This window comes from Trachypithecus francoisi, unplaced genomic scaffold, assembly GCF_009764315.1.
Source record: "Trachypithecus francoisi isolate TF-2019V2 unplaced genomic scaffold, Tfra_2.0 Lachesis_group19, whole genome shotgun sequence".
NCBI classification, from domain to species: domain Eukaryota; kingdom Metazoa; phylum Chordata; class Mammalia; order Primates; family Cercopithecidae; genus Trachypithecus; species Trachypithecus francoisi.
Window position 1 is genome coordinate 40915254 of NW_022681464.1, and position 21319 is coordinate 40936572.

Here is a 21319-nt window from a genome sequence, read left to right on the forward strand (position 1 = left end):
AAGATTAATATAAGAGCAAATATATTTTTAAAAATAATCAAAAATTGGGTTGCAGTTAAGGAAAAGAAAAAATTATCTAAATTGTTGGGTAATATCTAACTGAATTTGGAAGTTTATCAAAGTTAATTTTATATTTTTCACTTGAATTACAAGAAGTTTGGATATATATAAATATATGTGTGTGTGTGTATATATATATATACACACACACACACACACACACACACATATATCTCTTTCTGGTTTTTTTGTTTGTTTGTTTGTTTTTTGACAGGGTCTCACTCTGTCACCTAAGCTAGAATGCAATGGTGTGATCTCAGCTCACTGCAGCCTCTGCCTCCCAGGCTCAAGTGATCCTCCCACCTCAGTCCCCTGAGTAGCTGGAACTACAGGCACATGCCACCACGCCCAGCTATTTTGTTGTTGTTGTTGTATTTTTGGCAGAGATGGGGTTTCATGATGTTGCCCAGGCTGGAACTCTGGATATTCTAATGGGACAAATGTTGCTTGTATAAAAAATTACAGAAGGGCTGTCCAGAGCTCAATGGTGGCTGGCTTGACTGGAGGCCAGTGGAAATTAAAGCTCTGATTTTCACCAATTTAACCCCCTACCCCCATTTTTGGACAGGAGCCAAGTAAAAGTTATTTCTTCTCAACATGCGGAAGAGGAGAGATAGAATTTAAATATTCTCCATCACCTGTATCTGACAGCTGGTGATTTCAAGAGCAAAGATTTGGGTTAGAGAAAAGACAGCCTTGGGAAAGTACTACAAGTAAGCTGTGGAGAGAGTTAAAATATGTTTTATCTGTGCATAATTAACCTACATATCATTCCTTGTTGATTCCTTTGTTCTTTTTTTTCCCCTCGACCTGGAATTTAAGATTATGAACAGGATGCCATGGAGATGAGGGTAGACTCAAAAGGGGAATGACTGCTAATACGATTTATCCAAACATTATTAGGATGATTGGTTAGGAAAAAAAGTGGACAGATATTGGAATGCAAGGATGGCTTTGGTCTTGAGATGTAAAAGCAAAAATAGGCTTGAGGATTCATGATGTGTATCATACACCTCCTGCCCCCACAGCTAATTACAGGTGACATAAGACTTGGTAGAACGGGACAATCTGTGATCTGTCTGCTTGATTATCAACTAACATTCTCAACTCCTTCTTTCTATCTGTAGTAATTATTCCTATCTGATATATTTCAGTGCAAAGTCCCTCATAAATGGTAAGGCATATAACAATTAGTTTAAAAGGCTAAACTCCTAAGAGGAGTTCAAGATAGGGGAGGCAACATATCTGTGTTTGCTAGAGGGAAAAGCTTAGCTAACCTCTGAGAGCAATCATTTTTTTTTAGGCAGTTCAAAGATCTGTTTCGTTTCTGTGATTTTTGACATTGAGGATGAATGTCTAAAATATTTACAAGAGAAACTGACTAGGTTTTTATTTGAAAAAAATTCAACAGACTGTAGCAAAAAGATTAAGGGCGAATGGATGTACTGGTCTCTATGATTCTGGAATAAATAAACACTGTTTCTTGGAAAACACTTAAAAAAGAAAAAATTCTCTCTCAATCAGGAAATGGAAAGACATTCAAGCTCTCAACTACGTAAAGTTGTAAACAGTGTGGGTGTGAAACAGCAGTAAAGAAGAGTGAGACCCTGTGAAGTTTCAACAAGAGGAGTGGGTGTGTAACGATAAAAATGCAAGATACAGTTATAAAAATAGAGAAGTGTGTGTATCCATAGGAAATCAATCATGCAATAGAGAGAAGCACTAATCTACAATCATGTGCACAGAGATCAAATCAAAATATTCAAAATTTAACAAAAAATGAAATGTCACCCAAATGCTCTAAAATAACGTGTGAATGAATAAAAAGAATATCCACAGTCCAGGATGTAAAACCCATGTGAAAAGTGTATCCTATGAGCCAAATTCTCCGAATAAACTGGTGCTCCCTTGGAGGAGAAGGAGCACCTCCCCCCTGGGATGGATGCACATCAGCTGGCAGTGATTTCAGTGGAAACTCTGTACCCACAGAGAGGCCTGTGTGTCTTTGTTTTACACCTGCTGAATGCAAAGGGCAAGGCTCTGAGGTTTAGGAAAAGCAGTCGTCCCTTCAAATCTTGCACAGTCAGGGTCTAGGGTGCTCAACATCTTGAACATGATTGTCTTTTGCCAGCAGCAGGGTCAGGAAAATGCCCATTTCTCATCTCTCTGTCTAGGCTTACTTGGCTCAGTCTCTGTCTGGTCTCCAGTTATTTACTTAGTGTTAGACTTTTCTGTATTTATAATTCCCAGCATGGAGAATGGAGCTTTTTGGAGAAAAGATGTTATTTAGATTGTTTTACTCATTTAGGTTAAAAAATATCACACGGGGCTGTACTTGCAGCTCCTTAGAATAGAGTTATATATAAACAAAAACTGAAAACTGATATTTAAAATCACAAGTTTACATTTAGGAACAAAGGGAAGGTTTGTTGTCAATAAACCAAAATGGAAACTATTCTGTGTAAGAAGAAATCATACCTGAGGTACATCTGTATTAAAGATGACAAAGACAAGTAACAGATAAGAGAGGAAATCTTGATATGACTAAGAAGATACTGATACTCGTCCATGTGCCAAAAGAGGTAATATCTATGAAACGATTCAAAACACTAAAGAAAATATTTTTTTAAATGAAGATCAAGGCTTAGATGAATTTTATCAGCCCAGCGAACATAATAATAGCCAGAAATAAAAATAATTCCTTTGGAGAAATAAATAGAAACTATTACGATTAACAAAATTGTTCTTTTACTGCTCTACATGGTTTACTTTCTGGTTCACATTTTCAAGAACTTTCTCACCTGGGTTGACTGTTCACCTTTTCATGTTTTCCATTGAAGTTCAAACTACAGAGGTTTTTTGATTTCGAATGTGAAGAGTCTGATTCCAAATTTGCCTGTGTTTGTTCTCTCAAACGATCATGAAGTGTTGCCTCCTTTTTCAAGTTCATGTCTGAATACGGGCAGCCAAAAGCACTGGTTTGTATAAAAATGAGAGCACAGTCATCAGTATATAGTGATACATCAGGGATCCATTGTCATTAGAGCAGACTTACATCGAATATTTAACCATTGCATAGCAACATTCTTCTTTCCCTGAGCACACTCAAATAACAGTTTGCTTTCGTATTGCCTTTTCAGAAAATCTCAGGTTCTAGAACCACAGACACCGGTCAACAAAGAATTATAGATAGATTCATCAGCACATATGGCATTTACAATTTTAGAAACTTAAAAATCTAAGAATAGTGTACAGACGTATTTCCAATGGAACCATGCAAAAGTCACATAACACTTAACTCAGTTTGTATCCTTAATATGTATTCCCTGGTTTGACTGTATCAGAAAAGACTATGGGTAACTGAGTATGTTTGCTGATATTAGAGAATACTGTGTTTTCATTTCTTAATATTTATGTATGCAGAAATACTCTATCTGCAGTTCTGCTTAATCCTCTGGAGCTTTGCTGGGAAGTTTTGTGCTGGGATGTGAAAGCACACGTTGTAGGTGAGAGAGGAGAGGCCCAAGCCCAGGTCTGCTGAGTCTGTTATCTCCCCTCACAAGTCAAGCCTGAGTCCTGAGTCCTGGATGTTATCAGAGCCCAAGAGCAGTCTATGGGCAGAAGGATCTGCCAGGGCCAATGACCTGGTTCCTTCTGCAGGCTGATGGGCTGTCTCCGTTAGATCCCTGTGCCCACGTCCCTGTCTCCAAAGAGGCCCCAAACCTCTGCCGCTGCTAGAACTGAGGCAGCTACACCAGGGAAGACACACCCAAGACAGGTCACTTGTACATTACCCTGGGGGAGGTACTTCCTGCCAGAGCTTCAGAGATTCTCTCCAGTGAAATGAGAAAAGGAGATCCAACTCATAAGGGTTGTTGTGACCCCGAGAAATCACAAACACATGCCACACACACACACACACACACACATCATGAAATGGTAGCTGTTATTACCATCACAGTGTTATCATCCGCTACACCTAGAGGAGCACAGGGTCAAATGCATCAATATCGAGGCAGTTGATTCTTTTCTGAGCACAAATACTGGTCCACAATTTTATCATGAGTGCAGCAAACATAATAAAAATAGACTGGATCTTCTGGGGAAGGCCATATGCATTCTAACCCCAAAAGGATTTTAGTACCAATACCTAGAATGGACTCTGGAACTGGGCATAGGATGGCTAAGATGATATCAGCCTGGCCCAGCATGATCTGTACCTGTATCAGCAACCTTTGCTACAGAGAGAAGGGCACCTTTACATGCATGTTCTGTAATTTGTAATAATCGGTATTGATCTATTGGTTTATTAATCTATTCAGGTATTGATTCGACAATCCATAAGCATCTGCTACCTGCTAGGTACTTTAGAGAATATGAATTCAGTGAAGAAGTTAAGACGTATGTACCAAAAAGAATAATTTATAATAAGAATGAAAAAGCTACCCCTATTGAATGTATGCTGTAGGCCCACTATAATACAAGGTGCTTTACATGTATTATTTCTGATGAATATATAGTTTTGGCTGAATACTAAAAGATATTAGCATATTTATTTTACCGGTAAGCCAACGGGCTCACAGCGTAAGCAACTTTCCCAAGGCCTCCTGGCACTTCCTTGGGAAGTCCTGAAACAAATCACTTAACTATTGGCACTCATCAGGCTGATGAAGGGGGACATGGTTTTTAACACCATCCAAAAAAGAAAATAGGAAGGAAGCCATAGCATAGTCCTTGTGCAGGGAGACCCAGAGGCAGGCATTTACAGGCTAATGCAGTCTTGGTTTGCCCTGGTTGCTGGTGGAGAAGATCAGACCAGCATCCGCTTGAGTCCTGGGATGAAGCACCGTCCGCAACAGTAGCAGAGCAAGAGTGATCTGGTTAAGCTGCACCATATGGGATTTAAGGAAAATTTCAGGAAGAATTTCTGTAGGCAAAAGTTGAAAGGCATTAGGCTAACCTAAGAGAGACTGAGAAATATCTTTTTCAAACACAGTGGAGTTTTCATTAAGATACTATGACTCAGAAGTTTGGCTATCCATCTAATACACACCCCCAATTCAAATTTTTTAAATGATCATTATAACCATGAATTACTTTTTTTGTAATTTCATGTCACCACCCCTATGTGGTTCATGCTACATGGCACTAATGCTGCCTCTTCCTAAGGCTTATCTGTCTGGCATCTGTAGACAGCTACCACAGACCCCTCCACAGTGAGCTGTCATAGTAATCAGTATTTGCTGATGTCAGAGATGTTCTGTTTCCTTCAGTCTTCATTCATAAATCAGTCTCTCTGGTCATTCAGTCATTCACCTATTTCTAATTTCCTTCTAGTTCCTTTTTTGTCTCTCTGGTAGTAAGGAAGGCAAAATCAAATGGAACCCCAGAGTATTGCTAGAATGGAACAATTCCTGATTCTATGAGGCAAGTCATGTGACTTGTCTGCACCATTTTGAACCTCATAATCTGGGTTCTGAGAATCTATTGTGACCAAGTTGCAACACTGCGCTCACTTGGTTCTTTGCAGAGAAATAGTTACATTAAGGAGATGGCATCCCAAACTTTTGCCTGCCTTCTTGCAAACTCAGACTCTTACTGATGCTCATGTGCATGCATGTATGCATGTGTGTGTCTGAGAGATGTAAGATTCTGTATAAATCTATTCACTTTGAAAAAAAAAGAAGACGAAGTGGACGTCCTAGGTATGATAAAACTACTTCAAAACTACTTTTGAAAGCTTTGGATTTAGCCAAATATTGGGGAAGTACGGTTCTGACATAGTCTCTTCAGAAAATATTTGACCTAAGCTGAAGTTTCTATGACATAAAGTTCTGTTGGTCAAAGTAAACTGTCAGTGTCTGATTGGTAGGGAGTAATATATTCAAATTCCAGTTGGTTGATTATGGATGGAGACAAGCAAGCCTAGAAACTGCAGGCTGAGAGGAGAGTGCTGAGCCGCAATGTCTCTGCTGGAGTCCTGGCTCTTTGATTGAGAAGAGGATTTCTCCATTCCTTCCTAATTCACAGAAGAATCTGTCATTTGCAGGAAAGGAGGAGACAGCAGCAGCCATTAGCTTGACCCACACAAAATTGCAGTTTTTAAATGTCAAAGACAGTTGAGTATCAGAAATGTTCTATGGTTCTACCAAATAGTTTACCAGAAACGTCAGCCCCAACCTCATCAACAGTGAAGCAGGTAAATAGAGGATATATGCTAAATAAACAAAAAGTTGCCAGACTGTTGCAGACAAACTTTTAAAAGAAAAATTTTTTGACACATAACAAGTAGTCCTCCTACTTTATGATGGAAGGAAACAGAGTGATTACAATCTAAAATACTAGTTTTGTTTTAAGAATATGGAAGCATAATTTTTAATATCTGATGACAAATGAAAAAGTAAATTGTACTAATTCTAAGAGTAGCATTCCTGAACATGTTTCTGTCTCTGAGTTTTAATGAGGTTAGGGTTTGCAAAGTAGCAATATTGAGCTGCTGAGGCTGGACCCCTGCATTTCGGGTGGGGTCCAGGAGGCTCCTCAGACTGAATCTTCTCTCCCACTTTCCATGGCAGGGGTACCTGATTCCACCAGTTGGTACAGTTTCCCTGTATTGCAAGGACTTATCCTGATGTGAGGCCACAGGTAATCCATTAAGCCCAGTCCTCCATTTTAAAGTCCAATGGCAGCTGAAGCAGTGCCCAGGTCTGATGTCTGCACGAATGCCATGTTCAGAAGCCCTAGTCAGCCTCGTGGGCTGTGGTTCCTCTAACTCAGCATCCACCTTGATCCCTGTTTCTAAATGCCTTGCCCTCTGCTTTGACTAGATTCAGGTGCTTTCCTGGTATGGACACCCTAAGTTCTTACTTTGTTTTTGCCATCCCCTTCCCATGACACAATTTCTGCCTCTTAATCTTAAACCTAGGATGTGTGGCTCCATTTCCCAGATGCCACCTGGCCAGTCTTCTATGTGCTTCTCACTCTGAATTATTCCCTGCCAGGTGCTGTGCCCACCAATTGGGATCCCTCCCTTCCTCTCAAACTCTTCCCATGTGGCTCTGATTCCAAGAGTCTAGATGGTGATTACTCTTGCCAAACCCCTTGGATACCAGATTCTGCTCTTCAACTATACTCTCTTCTGGCATCCACAATGTTTCATTTTCTCATACCCAGGCAGGAGACTTGATTCCCACTTCTCTCTGAGAGCCCTGTCCTGCTAAAATGGTGGGTGGTGTTCTGTCACATCCTGGAGATGGACAATTCACAGCAGGAGGTTATAACCAAGTTGTCACGACTTACCTAAGAGTAGCTTCCCAGCTTGTATGCAGCTACACCCTCAGGTGACCAGGGGGCCCCAGGGCACCAGAGTACCGGACCAGTCCTTCCAGCCTCCAGTAGCCTCTAGGCTCTAAGCCCCCTTTTGCTCCCAAACACTGATAGTCATTTTTTCTCTGTGATATGACATTTAAAAAGTGGGGAAGCATGACAAATTTAAGCAAAACGGCAAAGATGTAATAGCTTCTTGAGTGCTGTAGTTCAAAACATAAATAAATAACCCAGAAGTCAGCAGTATTTTGGGAAGAGTGTCAAGTCATTGACAACCTTTCTTGTGATCCTGAAAAGTAAAGTCACCCGAAATAGGCAAGTATCTCCCAAGAGGGGCTCAGATGTGGAAACGAGGCTTCCCATAGCCCAGGAATTAGGCAGGCAGACTGTAAAGCACTCTTTAAATGCAACTAGCTCACCCCTCCACGAAGCCTACAGTATTTTATAGTTTAATCTCAAGTATCTTGCTAACCAATTATATTCTTTTCCATCAAGAGGCAGATAAGACAAGACTGAAGAGTCCTCTCTTAACTGAGAGGTCAGATTCTAACAGGTACTGTGTCTGGGTGGGTCGGGGGCATCTCCATGTGGAAGCCTTTCTGGAGGAGAAGGTCGGATCCCAGAATCAAAGGACAGGAGGAAGCATGAAGAGTCATGCCTGTCAGATAACAAGAGACGGCACTGAGACTTGGCGGAGAAAGGGGCTCAGCAACGGAAATGAGAAGGAAGAGGTATATGCTGCCTGCCTCACCATGTGGCCTCAGGTGCTGATGGCAGCCGACAAGCAGCGCTTGCAATGGATTCTGGGAAGCTGCACACAGCATGGCCGCCTCCCGCCCCCGGAAAACAAGGCCTTCCCCCTACGCTGTTTCCCTCCCTGCCCTTTTTTTGTTTTTTTTCTACCTGCCCTTTCACTTCATAAAAGTAACCCGCCCCGTTTCAGAACTGTGTTGTCTTCAGTATGCAGTAGTCTACTCTCACACAGTGTAAGGATGTTAAGTGAACATCTTTTATTCTTAGAAAATACTGATTGGCCAAATGGCACCAAAAGACATAATAAATACCAAAATGCAGATTATTGAAGTTATAGAACAGTGATAATACTTTTCATCTGACTGAAATTGTTGCTGATTTTACCTCTATGAAGAGTAAGAGCAAGTACAGATGATACATGTTGGGATATGGACCGGGAAGTAAGAGCCATCATGAGTTTTTAATATCTGCTAAGGATGTGACATAATTTTTATTATATTGTCCTCAAACACACGACATAGGCAAAAGCTAAATTATATATATATATATGAAATTTTCAGATCTCAGGGTCAATTTTCTTCAAATTCCTGTGGCTTTAAAATGAGTTTACCTAAGATATTTTTCTCTTATTGCAACTAACTTTCGTTCATAAAATAGCTGATATTGTCACTTAATTGCCATTTCATGTACTCAAAAATTTAGTACACACAGAGTAAGGAAAAAAGTATAAATACTTTCAAAGTTTCATAAGAGTCTAAATAAATCTATACACATATATGACTCAAGGAGTTCAAAGAGTTGGATGAAATGCATTTGATTCTAAAAATACATTTTCCCTGGGTTAACGCAGCTTGTGAAATGCTGGATATTATAATCTTCTGAATGTGGTCACCTAGGAATCTGGAAGATAATTACTACCTAAATTAAGCAATGTAATCCATTTAGTATAGTGGTGAAAAGTGTGGAGTTGAGAATTAGAGAAAGTTGGAAGAAAGCTACTTGCTCTATAACCTTGGGTAAGTCATTTAACTCCTCTGTTTTTCATTTCCTCATCTATAACATGGTGATAATAATATCTTACAGGTTTTTTTTTTTTTGTGAAAACTAAATGAGATAATCCATGCAAGGCCTCACATAGTGACCAGTACAAATTAAATGCTCATGAGTTTTTAATTTTAAAAAGGCCTATTCTGATATAAAATACTAATTATCCCATTTATTGTGGTTAATGTATTTTTCAACTGTAAAATTTCCATTTGGTTCTACTTTTATTTTCCATTTATTTGGTAAGACTTTCTGTTCTGTCATTTGTTTCACATGTGTTAAGATTGCTTGTTGAACCATCTTTATAACAGTTGCTTTAATTCTTGTGAGATGATTCTCACATCTGTGTCATCTGTTCATGGCCTTTTCTCACTCAAGTTGAAATTTTCCTGGTTCTTGGTATAATGCGTGATTTGGGGTTGACACTTGGACATTTTGGGGATTATATTGTGGGACTCTAGCTCCTATTCAATCTTCTGTTTTGGCAGGCATCCTTTCACACTGCTTCAGTAGGGGAAGAGGGGCACTGCCTTGTAGTTGACATGTGGAGGTAAACATCCTCCCTAGGCACCCATGGATGCCACCGTGGCTGAGAGGACACAGATCCATGTGGCTTCCACTGGCACTAGGCAGGGAGTGGGGGAGCAGTGGCCCTGTTAATGTTGGGCTGTGGGGTCAGTCCTGATTCCACTGACCTCCTGTGACACCACCCTAGCAGAACTGGGGAGGGGAGGGACACTGCATTACCCCCGGATGAGGGCGTAGGCCCAGGCTCCCCATGTGATCTCCACTGATGCTGGGAGCAGGCTGTAACCACCAAGCATGGATGAAAGCCCCATTTCCTACTCAGCCTTTGCTGACACTGCCTTGGTTGTGGGAGGGGAGTTGGGGGCCCCTTGTTCCAGCTCCACACTGAGTCTTCCGTGGGGTTGAGGGTGTTTCCTGGGGTGTTTGGTCAGAGAAAGGTGGTTATTGTCTAAAGTTTCCATCTTGCTATACTGCCCCTTTCCTGGTCCTTTAACTAGAGAGATAAGGCTCTTCTTGGGGCTATTTTTGCCTTTTCCATTGGCTTTTCCAGGTTTTCATCTTCTCCAACAACCAGCCGAGGATTTATGAGGAGAAGAAATACACAGGGAACTCACCATGGTGCTGTTCCCCGGGTCTCCAGATCCCCAATGGGTCTGCGTCCTTCTCTCCACCTTTCAAAGTCTTCCTCTGTTCGCCTGATGTATAATGTCCAGGTTTGGGTGGGAGGAATAGAGAAAAGTATGTCTATTCCCCTTTTCTGGAAGCAGAGGTCCCCTAATGATTCTTTTAATGTTAAGGACTTTATTGGAGACTCTTCCTCAACAAGCACCCTCTCTCTACTTGTCTTTCTAAAGGAAGAACTTGTTCTACTCAACTAAAGCACCCACGAAGACTTGTGGTAGCAAAAGAGGCTTTCCATGCAGGCCAGACTGAGTTTCGGTCTTGCTTCTATCCCAATGCTCACCCTCTCCAGCTCACAGTTTCTTCAGCTGCAACCTGCAGACTCGAATCCACTCACGTGTCAGTATAAGAGCTGCTCTGAATGAAGCGGGCTTAGTACACTTCATGGCATATGTGCACTCAATAAATGCGATTTCTCTCCAACTCTAATTTATCTTTCTGTCATTCATGCTCCTATTGATTACAGGTATTCAATTTTCACATTGCAGATGCATCCCAGAAAGAAGGAGCCATTATTTCTTTCTTCCTTTCCTTCCACTTGTTATAAATGTGTGCCCTTAGACCGAAGTTGAAATTCTTTTGCATGGCATTCAAAGACCCCTTCCATCTGACCCCAGGCCCCCTTTTCAAGTCATTTCCATCTTCACTCCCTATAAAACCTAAGCTCTGGTCACATCAAAATAACCACTGCCCTCCAGTTTTAACACATACCTTCCAACTTTTATTATATTTTCCTCATTATACTATTGTTTGTATATATCCATCTTCTCTACTATAACTGAATTTCTTAAAATCAGAGACTGTAATTGTTTATCAGTGTGAACTGAGTAAAATTGGGCTATCTCATGCTTCAGCAGCTCAGCAGCATATCAGTGTCTAAAGAAATACCAGTCATGTATCTGGCATATGGCAAATTATCTATTTATTGTCACTCAAATTGATGCCAAGCAGGATTTTAAGCTTAGACATCTAGAGAAAAGCCTTCCCACATCTCAATCAGTGCAGAACTTGTTCTCAGTCTCTCATCTCACTCCCTTAATCAGTGTCTCCAAACTCAGCCCATGTTTGTTCCTTTATTTCCAGTCCCCCTATTTAGCCATCTCAGGTCAACTTCTTCCTCTGAGGAGCTACCTTTGTTCTTCTAGAAAGATTAATCAAGCCTTTCTCACATTCTGACACCTGTATCCATTTTATAGAAGAAATAACAAAAGCCCAACTGCAAAACTGGAGAATTAGCCGCATCCTGGAGGACACTTATCTTCTATCACAATTTAGCCCACTAGGCTCCTGATATGGTTTTGAAAATATTCACAAATTTGAAAGCGTAAAGACTAGAGCACACGGCAAGAAGATGAACTCTGCAGCTGGTGCACACAGAAATAGATGAACATGAAGGGCAACCTCCATTGGAATTATGAGCTTAGTCATTTCATTAATGTCTGCTCAAGTACCAAAAAGTCAAGCCCAAGATGTGATATTTAATTGGTATAAATTAAGAGATGCCCTTTAATTGAGCTTGTACGTTATCTGTGCTGTTTGTTATAGGTAATATTTTCAGCAAACTAGACAGGAAGGAAAAAATGCATTAAGAGTGAAGGTGAAAGAGAGAGTGAGAGAGAGAGAGAGAGAGAGAGAGAGTGAGTGTGCGTGTGTGTGTGTATATATATATACATATATCCACACTATCCTTCCTCTAGAGTATCTTAGTGTATGATTACTAGAAACTTCCAAGGTATAAAGTACACTCAAGGAATGTAATAGCATGCTATGTAGCAACACTAATGGCCTTTACAAAATTTATGCTGAAATCAGCTTAATGTACTGTAAGTAATTTGTCTAATTTATGCATGGAGAAGATCTGATGAATAGAATCTGCAGTTTAAAATTTTTACCAATACTCTAACTACACAGTTAACATTAAGCACTAAATTAAACGAATGAAGTGATTAAAATGCTACATTATTAACTCAATCAAAACAATTATAGTGATAAGTTTGTGTTTCTGTTATTAAAATGAACATTTTTGTTAGTATATACAAATTGTTTTCACCTTTTTAATTGTAATATTTTGGTTAAGTGGTATGAACATGTCAAGGTTATTTTTAATTGAAATATTCTAGTTTTAAAAATATTCAGTTTCTGCAAAAGGCTTTAAAGTATGTTTTTCCTCTTTTTTAAAAAAATGCACTGTTTTCAAACAAAATGTCACAGAAGTGAAAGCATTTATCTTGGAAAGTTGTTCAAAGGACACCTGGAAAATAACTCAAAATGTCTTCAAGCACAATTTTAAAAATTATTCATGAATTAAAATTATGCATTTTGGCAATGAATCATAATTCCATCTTTTGGAATGCCCTAAGTTCAATATACTGAATTTAAATGAAACTAAACAGTTACCTGAATATACATGAGGATATGTTTACATAGGTATATATTTATCTATACCCGCAAGCATCTAACCTGTGTGTTCAACATTAATATTGACCCAGTGTCAACAGCACACTGAAATATTTTGAAAGTTCTTTCTCAAAGTGATAAATTCATGGTTATCTTGACAAACCTAAGCGCTGAGATTAGAAGTGCAGTCTGTGTGATAGAAAAAGAAAATCCAAACTAGCCCATCTTTCAACTGCCTGGCCGACTGTTCCCAAACACTAACAACTACAAGATTTGCAGACATCCTGCTGCCCTCCCCACAACAAGCCATGCTCTGCGGAGTCCTGTGGGGCACTGCAAAAGCATGCATTTTGGATCTCAATTCAAAAGGTGGCCCAGCTCCTCCTTGGGTCAGAGTTAAAACAAGAGATAACAAGTATTGGTGAGGATGTGAAAAAACTGGAACCTGTCTGGTGAGGACGTAAAATAATTCAGCCTCTTTAGAAAACAGTATAGAGGTTCCTAAAAAAAATTAAAAATTACATATGATCCAGCAATCCCACTTCTGGATATTTATCCAAAAGAACTGAAATGAGCACCTCAAAGAGATATTTGTACACCTGCATTCATTGCAGAATTATTCATAATAGACAAGAGGTGGAAAGAATCTAAATGTCCATTGATGCGCAAAAGGATAAGGAAGATGTGCTATATACATACAACGGTATATTATTAAGCCTTAAAAAAAAGGAAATCCTGCCACATGTGACAACATAGATGAACCATGAGGACTTTATGGTAAATAAAAGAAGCCAGTCACTGAAGAAGAAATACTGCATGGTTCCACTTATATGAGGTATCTTATGTAGATAAAGACTTAAGAAGCAGAAAGTAGAATGGTAGTTGTCAGAGGCTGCAGGGAGGGGAAACCGGGAGTTGCTGTTCAACAGGTATAAAGTTTTAGTTGCCAAGATGATTATGTTCTAGAGATCGGCTGTATAACATTGTGCGTATAGCAAGCAATACTGTATTTGCACATTAACATTTTGTTCGGAAGATAGATCTCATATTAAGAGTTTTTACCACAATTGAGAAAAAAGAAAGGGTGACCTTTTATCATTCCATAGTCTTCAGGTAAACACTGATTTGTAGATTCAAATATGCACAGATACATTCCATATTAAATAAGTTAATTGCCAATTATATCCTTTCCAAATTAATTAACACATCAAAGGTAAATGTAATCTTTCATTTAGAGTTTGTAAAGCAGTATTGTCCTTGATAGAAATAAGAAACCAAATTAGAAATCTTCATGAAATCTTGAAGGGAGCTCTTTAAAAATAGCTGTTTTAAAAAGAGAAAACAACCCTGAGTTATTAAAAGATTGGGGGTATACTGGGGATATACCCAAAGGATTATAAGTCATGCTGCTATAAAGACACATGCACATGTATGTTTATTGCAGCACTATTCACAACAGCAAAGACTTAGAATCAACCCAAATGTCCATCAGTGACAGACTGGATTAAGAAAATATGGCACATATACACCATGGAATACTATGCAGCCATAAAAAAGGATGAGTTTGTGTCCTTTGTAGGGACATGGATGCAGCTGGAAACCATCATTCTCAGCAAACTATCGCAAGAACAGAAAACCAAATACTGCATGTTCTCACTCATAGGTGGGAACTGAACAATGAGATCACTAGGATTCGGGAAGGGGAACATCACACACAGGGGCCTATTGTGGGGAGGGGGTGGGGGAAGGGATAGCATTAGGAGATATACCTAATGTAAATGACGAGTTAATGGGTGCAGCACACCAACATGGCACATGTATACATATGTAACAAACCTGCACATTGCGCACATGTACCCTAGAACTTAAAGTATAATAAAAAAAAAAATATATATATATATATGAGATAAGGATGAACATCTATTTCTTTCAAGACAATATGATCAATATTACTTTTTCTACCATACACTATTCTAAAATATTATTCAAATAAATGGCTTTTCAACTATACGTTGTTGAGAACAACACCAATTTTTCTTTTTCTTTTTTCTTTCTTTTTTTTTTTTTTTGAGACAGTCTCGCTCTATCTCCCAAGCTGGAGTACAGTGGCATGATCTCAGCTCACAGCAACCTCTGCCTCCAGGGTTCAAGTGATTCTCCTGCCTCAGCCTCCCAAGTAGCGGGATTACAGGCACATGCCACCACGCCTGGCTAATTTTTGTATTTTTAGTAGAGATGGGGTTACACCTCATTGGCCAGGCTGGTCTCGAACTCCAGATCTCAGGTGATTCTCCTGCCTTGATCTCCCGAAGTGCTGAGATTACAGGCTTGAGCCACTGCACCCAGCCAATATTTTACAAAAGACTATCAGTCTATGCCGGGCACGGTGGCTCACGTCTGTAATCTCAGCACTTTGGGAGGCTGAGGCAGGCAGATCACCTGAGGTCAGGAGTTTGAGAACAGCCTGGCCAATATGATGAAACCCCGTCTCTATTAAAAATACAAAAAATTAGCCGGGAGTGATGGCGGGTGCCTGTAATCCCAGCTACTCTCGAGGCTAAGCCTGGAGAATCACTTGAACCCGGGAGGTGGAAGTTGCAGTCAGCTGAGATCGTGCCATTGCACTCCAGCCTGGGCAACAAGAGTGAAACTCTGCCAAAAAAAAAAAAAAAAAAAAAAGACTCTCAGGCTCACCTAAAATATATGAATAGATATTTTCATTTTTATTAAATTTAGGTAGTAAAATTATACAAAAATCAAAGAAAGATACCATCAAAACACACCTTGATTAGTCTAATATTAAGAGCAACAACAGGTCACACTTCCGTAGTTTTTACTATGCATGATACACTGAATTAAGTTTCCTTTATATATTAGCTCATGCAATTCTTAAAATACCCTGTGAAGTAGGGACTATTATTATCTGCATTTTATGGATGAAGGAACTGAGGCACAGAGAGGTTAAAGAAGTCATTCTAGGTCAAACAGCTAAGAAGTTACACAGATAGGACTGACTCCCCGGCAGCTTGATGCCAGGGTCTAGTCTTAACTGCTCTGCCAAACTGCTTCTGGGGCTAGATTTTTCTCTGAAGACATCAGAGAAAATAAAAATGATGAAACACCTGGCACAATGCCTTGTACATACTAGGTACTTTGCCAAATGGATCCTGATGATATTAACATATTTATATAACACCCTTGGTATTGTTGGTTGTACATGGAGAAGAATAAAGAGGGAACATAGAATACTTTGAGGGAATTTAAGCTGTTTAATATTTTTAAAATTTCATTCCCCAACGTACTGAGTTGCTGCAAGAATAAAACATGGTGAGAAAGGAATTCTTTAGAACAAAGGCACATTCTCTGCATGGGATGAAATGTAATGTGGAGAACTGGCCATCTGGATAATTTCTTATTGGGACAAGCTGTAATTTATAAAAACCCTGAGAAAAGAGAAGAAAATAGAGAAGAGAGAGCCTTGACTTTCTGCCAGAAAAAGGCTTTAAAGCTCTATCCTAGCAAGTTTTAAATGGAAATTTAAACATTTCATACCCACATATACACATACTAAAGTTGCACGTACACAGTCAAATACAACATTTTACCTAACACAGCTTTACAAGCATCCAAATAGTATCCTATTTTAGTTAAAGCCAGGATTAGGAGGCAAAAGCCTCTGCCATTTAAATCCATCCACAAATCTCTGCAGAATGCCCTGTGTGCATAGCCCTGGACTAGGGATGTGGTGCCCAACGTACGGCAAGGGGCCCACCTCAAGGGACTTTGACCTGGGAACTACAAAAAGGTGAGTTACAAATCTAAAAGGCAAATGTAGGCAAATATTGTTGTTTATTATAATTATGTGTATGTTTTAAAATGACATCATAACAATAGGCATATATACTTATTAAGCATTTAATATAAAACCAGGCATTAGGATAGTGCCTATGCTTTCATTAATAGCACACATTATTTCATTAGATAAATCTAACATAGAAAAGTTACGTTTTCGTAAAATCACTCCTGCTGCCGCCCTTGTTGTTTCCTAGTTTGCTGCAGAGGAGGAAGCAGAGGCAGGTTCTTGAAATAGGACTGGCCTCAATCAGTTCAAGGGAGGAGACAGAGATGATATATTGAGGGGCTGAGGGGTTGGCCTGGGAAGGACCCTTCCTTGTGATGGGGACTGGAGGACAATATCTGGCTAGGAGCTCAACTGATCAGATTCAGTTGGCTCTTGAATTGGGAAAGTGCCTAGACAACAGTCTGGAAGATCATCCTCACTGCCCTGGCTGTGAGGAGCAGTCTGAGGGATGGGGGCAGGACCTGGACAGCATGCAGGCGGGTCTGGGTAAGTGGCTGCAACAGAACGAGATGTTGGATCTGAACACATTCTACAAAAATAGTGGTATTGGAACCTTAATAAATTTGGGAGTTGTTAAAGAAAACAAGGGAATGGAAACTCATGATTGTGATGATAAAGATGGGGAGGGCAGCGATGCTGATGTGGGGCTAAGGTAATAAACTTTGTTACTAACATTTTAAGTGGCGGGACTGGCAGTATAACTCCAGACTCATTCTGCAGGTGACCAGAGGTAGAAAACTCGGACTTGAAGATGACTTTTGGGGCACCACCAGCAGACGTCTGTGACTGAAGCAGAAGATAGATGCTTCTCAAAGTTTCAGCCTCTCACAGATTGGCCACTGCACATTTCATGTATCTATTTAACGTTGCCTGGAAATCTCCAAAAGTTTTACCGAGCACCGCTTCAACTTGTTTACTTTGCCCAAGTGACAAGCGAGAAACAGGATTAACCACTTGACCTCCCCCCAAAATCACGTGCCATGCCAATAGGAAGGAGATGGTCTGAAGAGGCTTCCTCCCGCATCTATGTCACTTGCAACACACTCCTGGAGTGGGGTTCTCATCTAATTTGAGCAAGGAGACTCTCAGCCCTTGCTACACCAACTAAAACAGAAGTGTCACGCATGGTTCCTGGTCTCTAACTGAGTCCAGGTTGTGGATAGTTAATGACAGCCATAAATGGTCGAGCACATATGCTTTAGTCTAAAGATACTTTCAGACATGAACAACATCACTGCAGCCAGGGGAAGACTCCAGGAAGATGTGAGACTTGTGCCTGGCACTGAGGGGAAATCATATTCAAAACAGCAGAAAACGTTTTATTTTGTCTTTAAATTTGTCAATTTAAAAACTTGCTTATAAAAAAGTTTCAAAAGAAATTTTCCAGTTGCATGTGTTGTTGGCAAATCTGTGTGGATAAGCTGGCATATTAAGCTCTCCAGATGTGTTAGCTATACAATCTATGAAGATTGAAACTAGGTCCAATTTGCAATAATATAGATTATGCAGGACCATAAACTGATATCATCATGGTTTTATAGAATGGGATTTCACAGCTAGAGTCACTGACTAGGAGTCCATTCATTTAAAAAAATTAATTGAAGCAGTCAATCTTGGGGCATTTCTAGAACTCAGAAACACTAGCTCGATGGCTGTCCCACTTCCCCTCCTCTGAGCCTTCTGAGGGCCCCCTCTTTGCTTTTTGGGGTACATGTGTCTCTCCACATCCTCAGATTCAACCAACCACAGATAAAAATTATTTGAAAAAGAAATTCAAACAATTAAAAATAACACAAAAAACGAATATAGTATAACAACTATTTACTTAGCTTTTACTTTGTAGTAGGCATTACAAAGAATCTAGAGATGATTTAAAGTGTACAGGAGAGTATGTATATGTTATAGGCAAATACTACAGCACTTTATATAAGGGACTGAGCATCTTCAAATTCTGGTATTCTCCAGGGTCCTGGAACCAATCTCCTATGGGTACCAAGGAATGACTGAATTGTGACTTTCAAGGGACTGTGAATCTATGCAGATGTGTACATTTAGAGAGAGTTTAAGGTGGGGATGGTCTGGAGGAAGAAAATTAGTGAAGGTAAATCAGGATTTCTTTCTGGTTTTATAACATACAATCTCTTTCTCAATAGATCACATGATCTTTTCTCTGAAAAATGGCCAATATCTTTTAGATCAGTAGTGGACCACTTTTTAAGTGTAAATTTAGATCAGGACTGGACCGCTTTTTAAGAAATGTTTTCCTGTTTCCTTCTGATTTTATTTTTTTATACCACGTGTGCAGGCATTATGCAAGTATGTGTATGTATGTAAATGGATTTAGTCATTGTCATAACCATTGTCATGAGGCTTGCATTTCTCATTTCTAAGATAGTCAACTCCAAATTCCTGGGCACCAGTGACAACCCTGTGGGTGACACAGCAGCTGTCCAGGACGTCCCTGCCCTTTTGCTGGCCTTAGCACCTCTCTACTAGGCTACATGCTCTTCTTGGAGGCCCTTTCTGAATGATTCATTAATACCATTCCAGAGCCTGTTTGGGGTCAAAATCCTTGTGAGAATCTACTGAACACCGTGGTACCCCTGGCTAAACAAATGCCCACGTGCAAACCTACACAAAGGCAGCAGACCTGTCAGTGAGCTCGCAGCCCCTTTGGAAGCTGCCCATGCACCCCAGAAGATGCCAGGCCGGGGAGAGTCTCAACACACAGAAGATCCCTAACAACCACGTGTCTCTGACCCTCTCTTTATTTACGAATGAGAGAGATTTGCATTACTTCTTCAAACTTTCATTTGGTCTTTTCTAATATTTCCTTTTTCCCTTAAATAAAAGAGAAGTGGAAGGTCAGTGCACCCTCCAGGCACTGAGCCATCTATCAGCCCACGTGCACTGGGGCCAAAAGACTCCGGATCTGGACCAGGGCAGGCTGAGGTGGATTTACACACGGACTGAAGGAGGAGTGGATAGCATCTGTCTGTAGAGCCAAGGACGTGCCTTACCACAGATATTTATTAACGGCCCACAGAAATGATTTAAAACAACTTTGTGGTGAAGTATGATAACTCAGTCTACATACTCCCTCCCAGGCTGGGAGTGTCTCTGCTTCCAGTGGGAAACTCTAATGTCATTTATATCTCAGACCCCTATCGAGTTTCAAAATTTAATTTACTGGTAATAGAGTGAAAATATGTGGCACTTACCATTATTTTGGAAATGTCATCTGTACATTTATGAGAGTCAGTTCTTACACACACACACACACATACCTGTTCTGCTTTTGTATGTCTCTCTTGTGTGTGTGTGGTGTCTTTCTGAATGTGTGCGTGCATGTCAGTGGACACATGTATGTGTGGGGGCTGTGTGTGTGTGTGCATGTGGATGTGTGTATCCACATGTATACATGTGTGTGTAGGGGGTTGTATGTGTGGCATGGGTGGGTGGATGTGTATATGTGGCTGTACATGTGTATGTGTGTGGGGGACGTGTGGCTGTGCGCATGTGGGTGTATGTGTATATGTGTGGTGTGTGTATGTGGGTGTACATGTATATGTGGGGGGTTGTATGTGTGGCATGGGTGGGTGGGTGTGTACATGTGGGCGCACATGTGTATGTGTGTGGTGTGTTTGCAGTTGGGTGTACATGTGTATTGTGCGGGGGGTGTGTGCACACATGTATGTGTGCTTGCTGTGTGCATCAGAGAAGACATGGTCAATGACAGCTACACATGAGCATCACTTGTCTGCCTATAGTTACTATTTTGTAGAATAATAAAAGAACAAGGGTAAGAGAGGAGGAAAGTGCTGGATAGCTGCATTCACATTTTCTAATTTTCTGTGTGTTCATGGAATTTTGTTCATGCCCATTTCCAGCTGGTCTCAGACCTGTGTATAAATGGTTCCTTTCTTCCTTACACCCCTTTGCTCCCTTTCCTTCCACCCCCCAGGTCCTCTCTCTCCTCTGGCTTCCTTTTCTTCCTTAGCAATGAACAATGCCTAGACCAAGAGTTACGTTCACCATTTGCAAGGAAAAGAAAGAACCTAAGAAGAGAAGCAAGCAGGAAGAGAAGGATCAGAAAAAGAGAATAAGATGGAGCTGGAGAGGTAAGAAAAAGAAATGAGATAAATAGCGCTGCAAAGGAGTGAAAATGAAAGGAAGATGCAAATGGATAAGGGTTTCCTTTGGGGCTGATGAGTGTTCTAAAATTGTGGTGATGACTGTACAACTCTGTGACTTCATTAAAAACCACTGAATGGCTGTGAATAACCACTTTAAATGAGTGAACTGCATTGTATTTGAATTATAATGTAAGAAAGTTGTCATTTTAATAAAAGTGACCTAGGATTTTTTTAAAAATTATTATTATTTTTTAAGCACAGTAGTCCCTGGGCCAACTTTATGCAGAGCAAAGCTTCTCTGCTAAGAACCCCACTTCAGCCCATGATATCACTTGCATATTGAGGTTTCATGGCAGATGGCCTTTCCTTGTCACTAGAGATGGAGAATCCAAGAGGAAGCTGAAAATGTGAAAGGGAGAGACAAAAGACAAGAAACAGCCCGCTGCAAAGGGTGTCTGCTCTGTCTCCCCGGTGTGTGAACTACTGAGCATCTGCCCTTCTCTTCTGAGCGCTGGAACACATTTTATTTATT

General features: G+C 40.2%; 1 protein-coding gene across 3 annotated transcripts in view; it reads right to left on the minus strand.

The window, feature by feature from the left end:
- Positions 1-21319, minus strand: part of L3MBTL4 (L3MBTL histone methyl-lysine binding protein 4) — a 431550-nt gene that overhangs the window by 124853 nt on the left and 285378 nt on the right. For all 3 annotated transcript variants that reach the window (XM_033178287.1, XM_033178288.1, XM_033178289.1), the window contains one exon: positions 2862-3035. In XM_033178287.1, coding sequence (XP_033034178.1) covers positions 2862-3035 — 174 coding nt within the window. The remainder of the gene's footprint in view (positions 1-2861; positions 3036-21319) is intronic.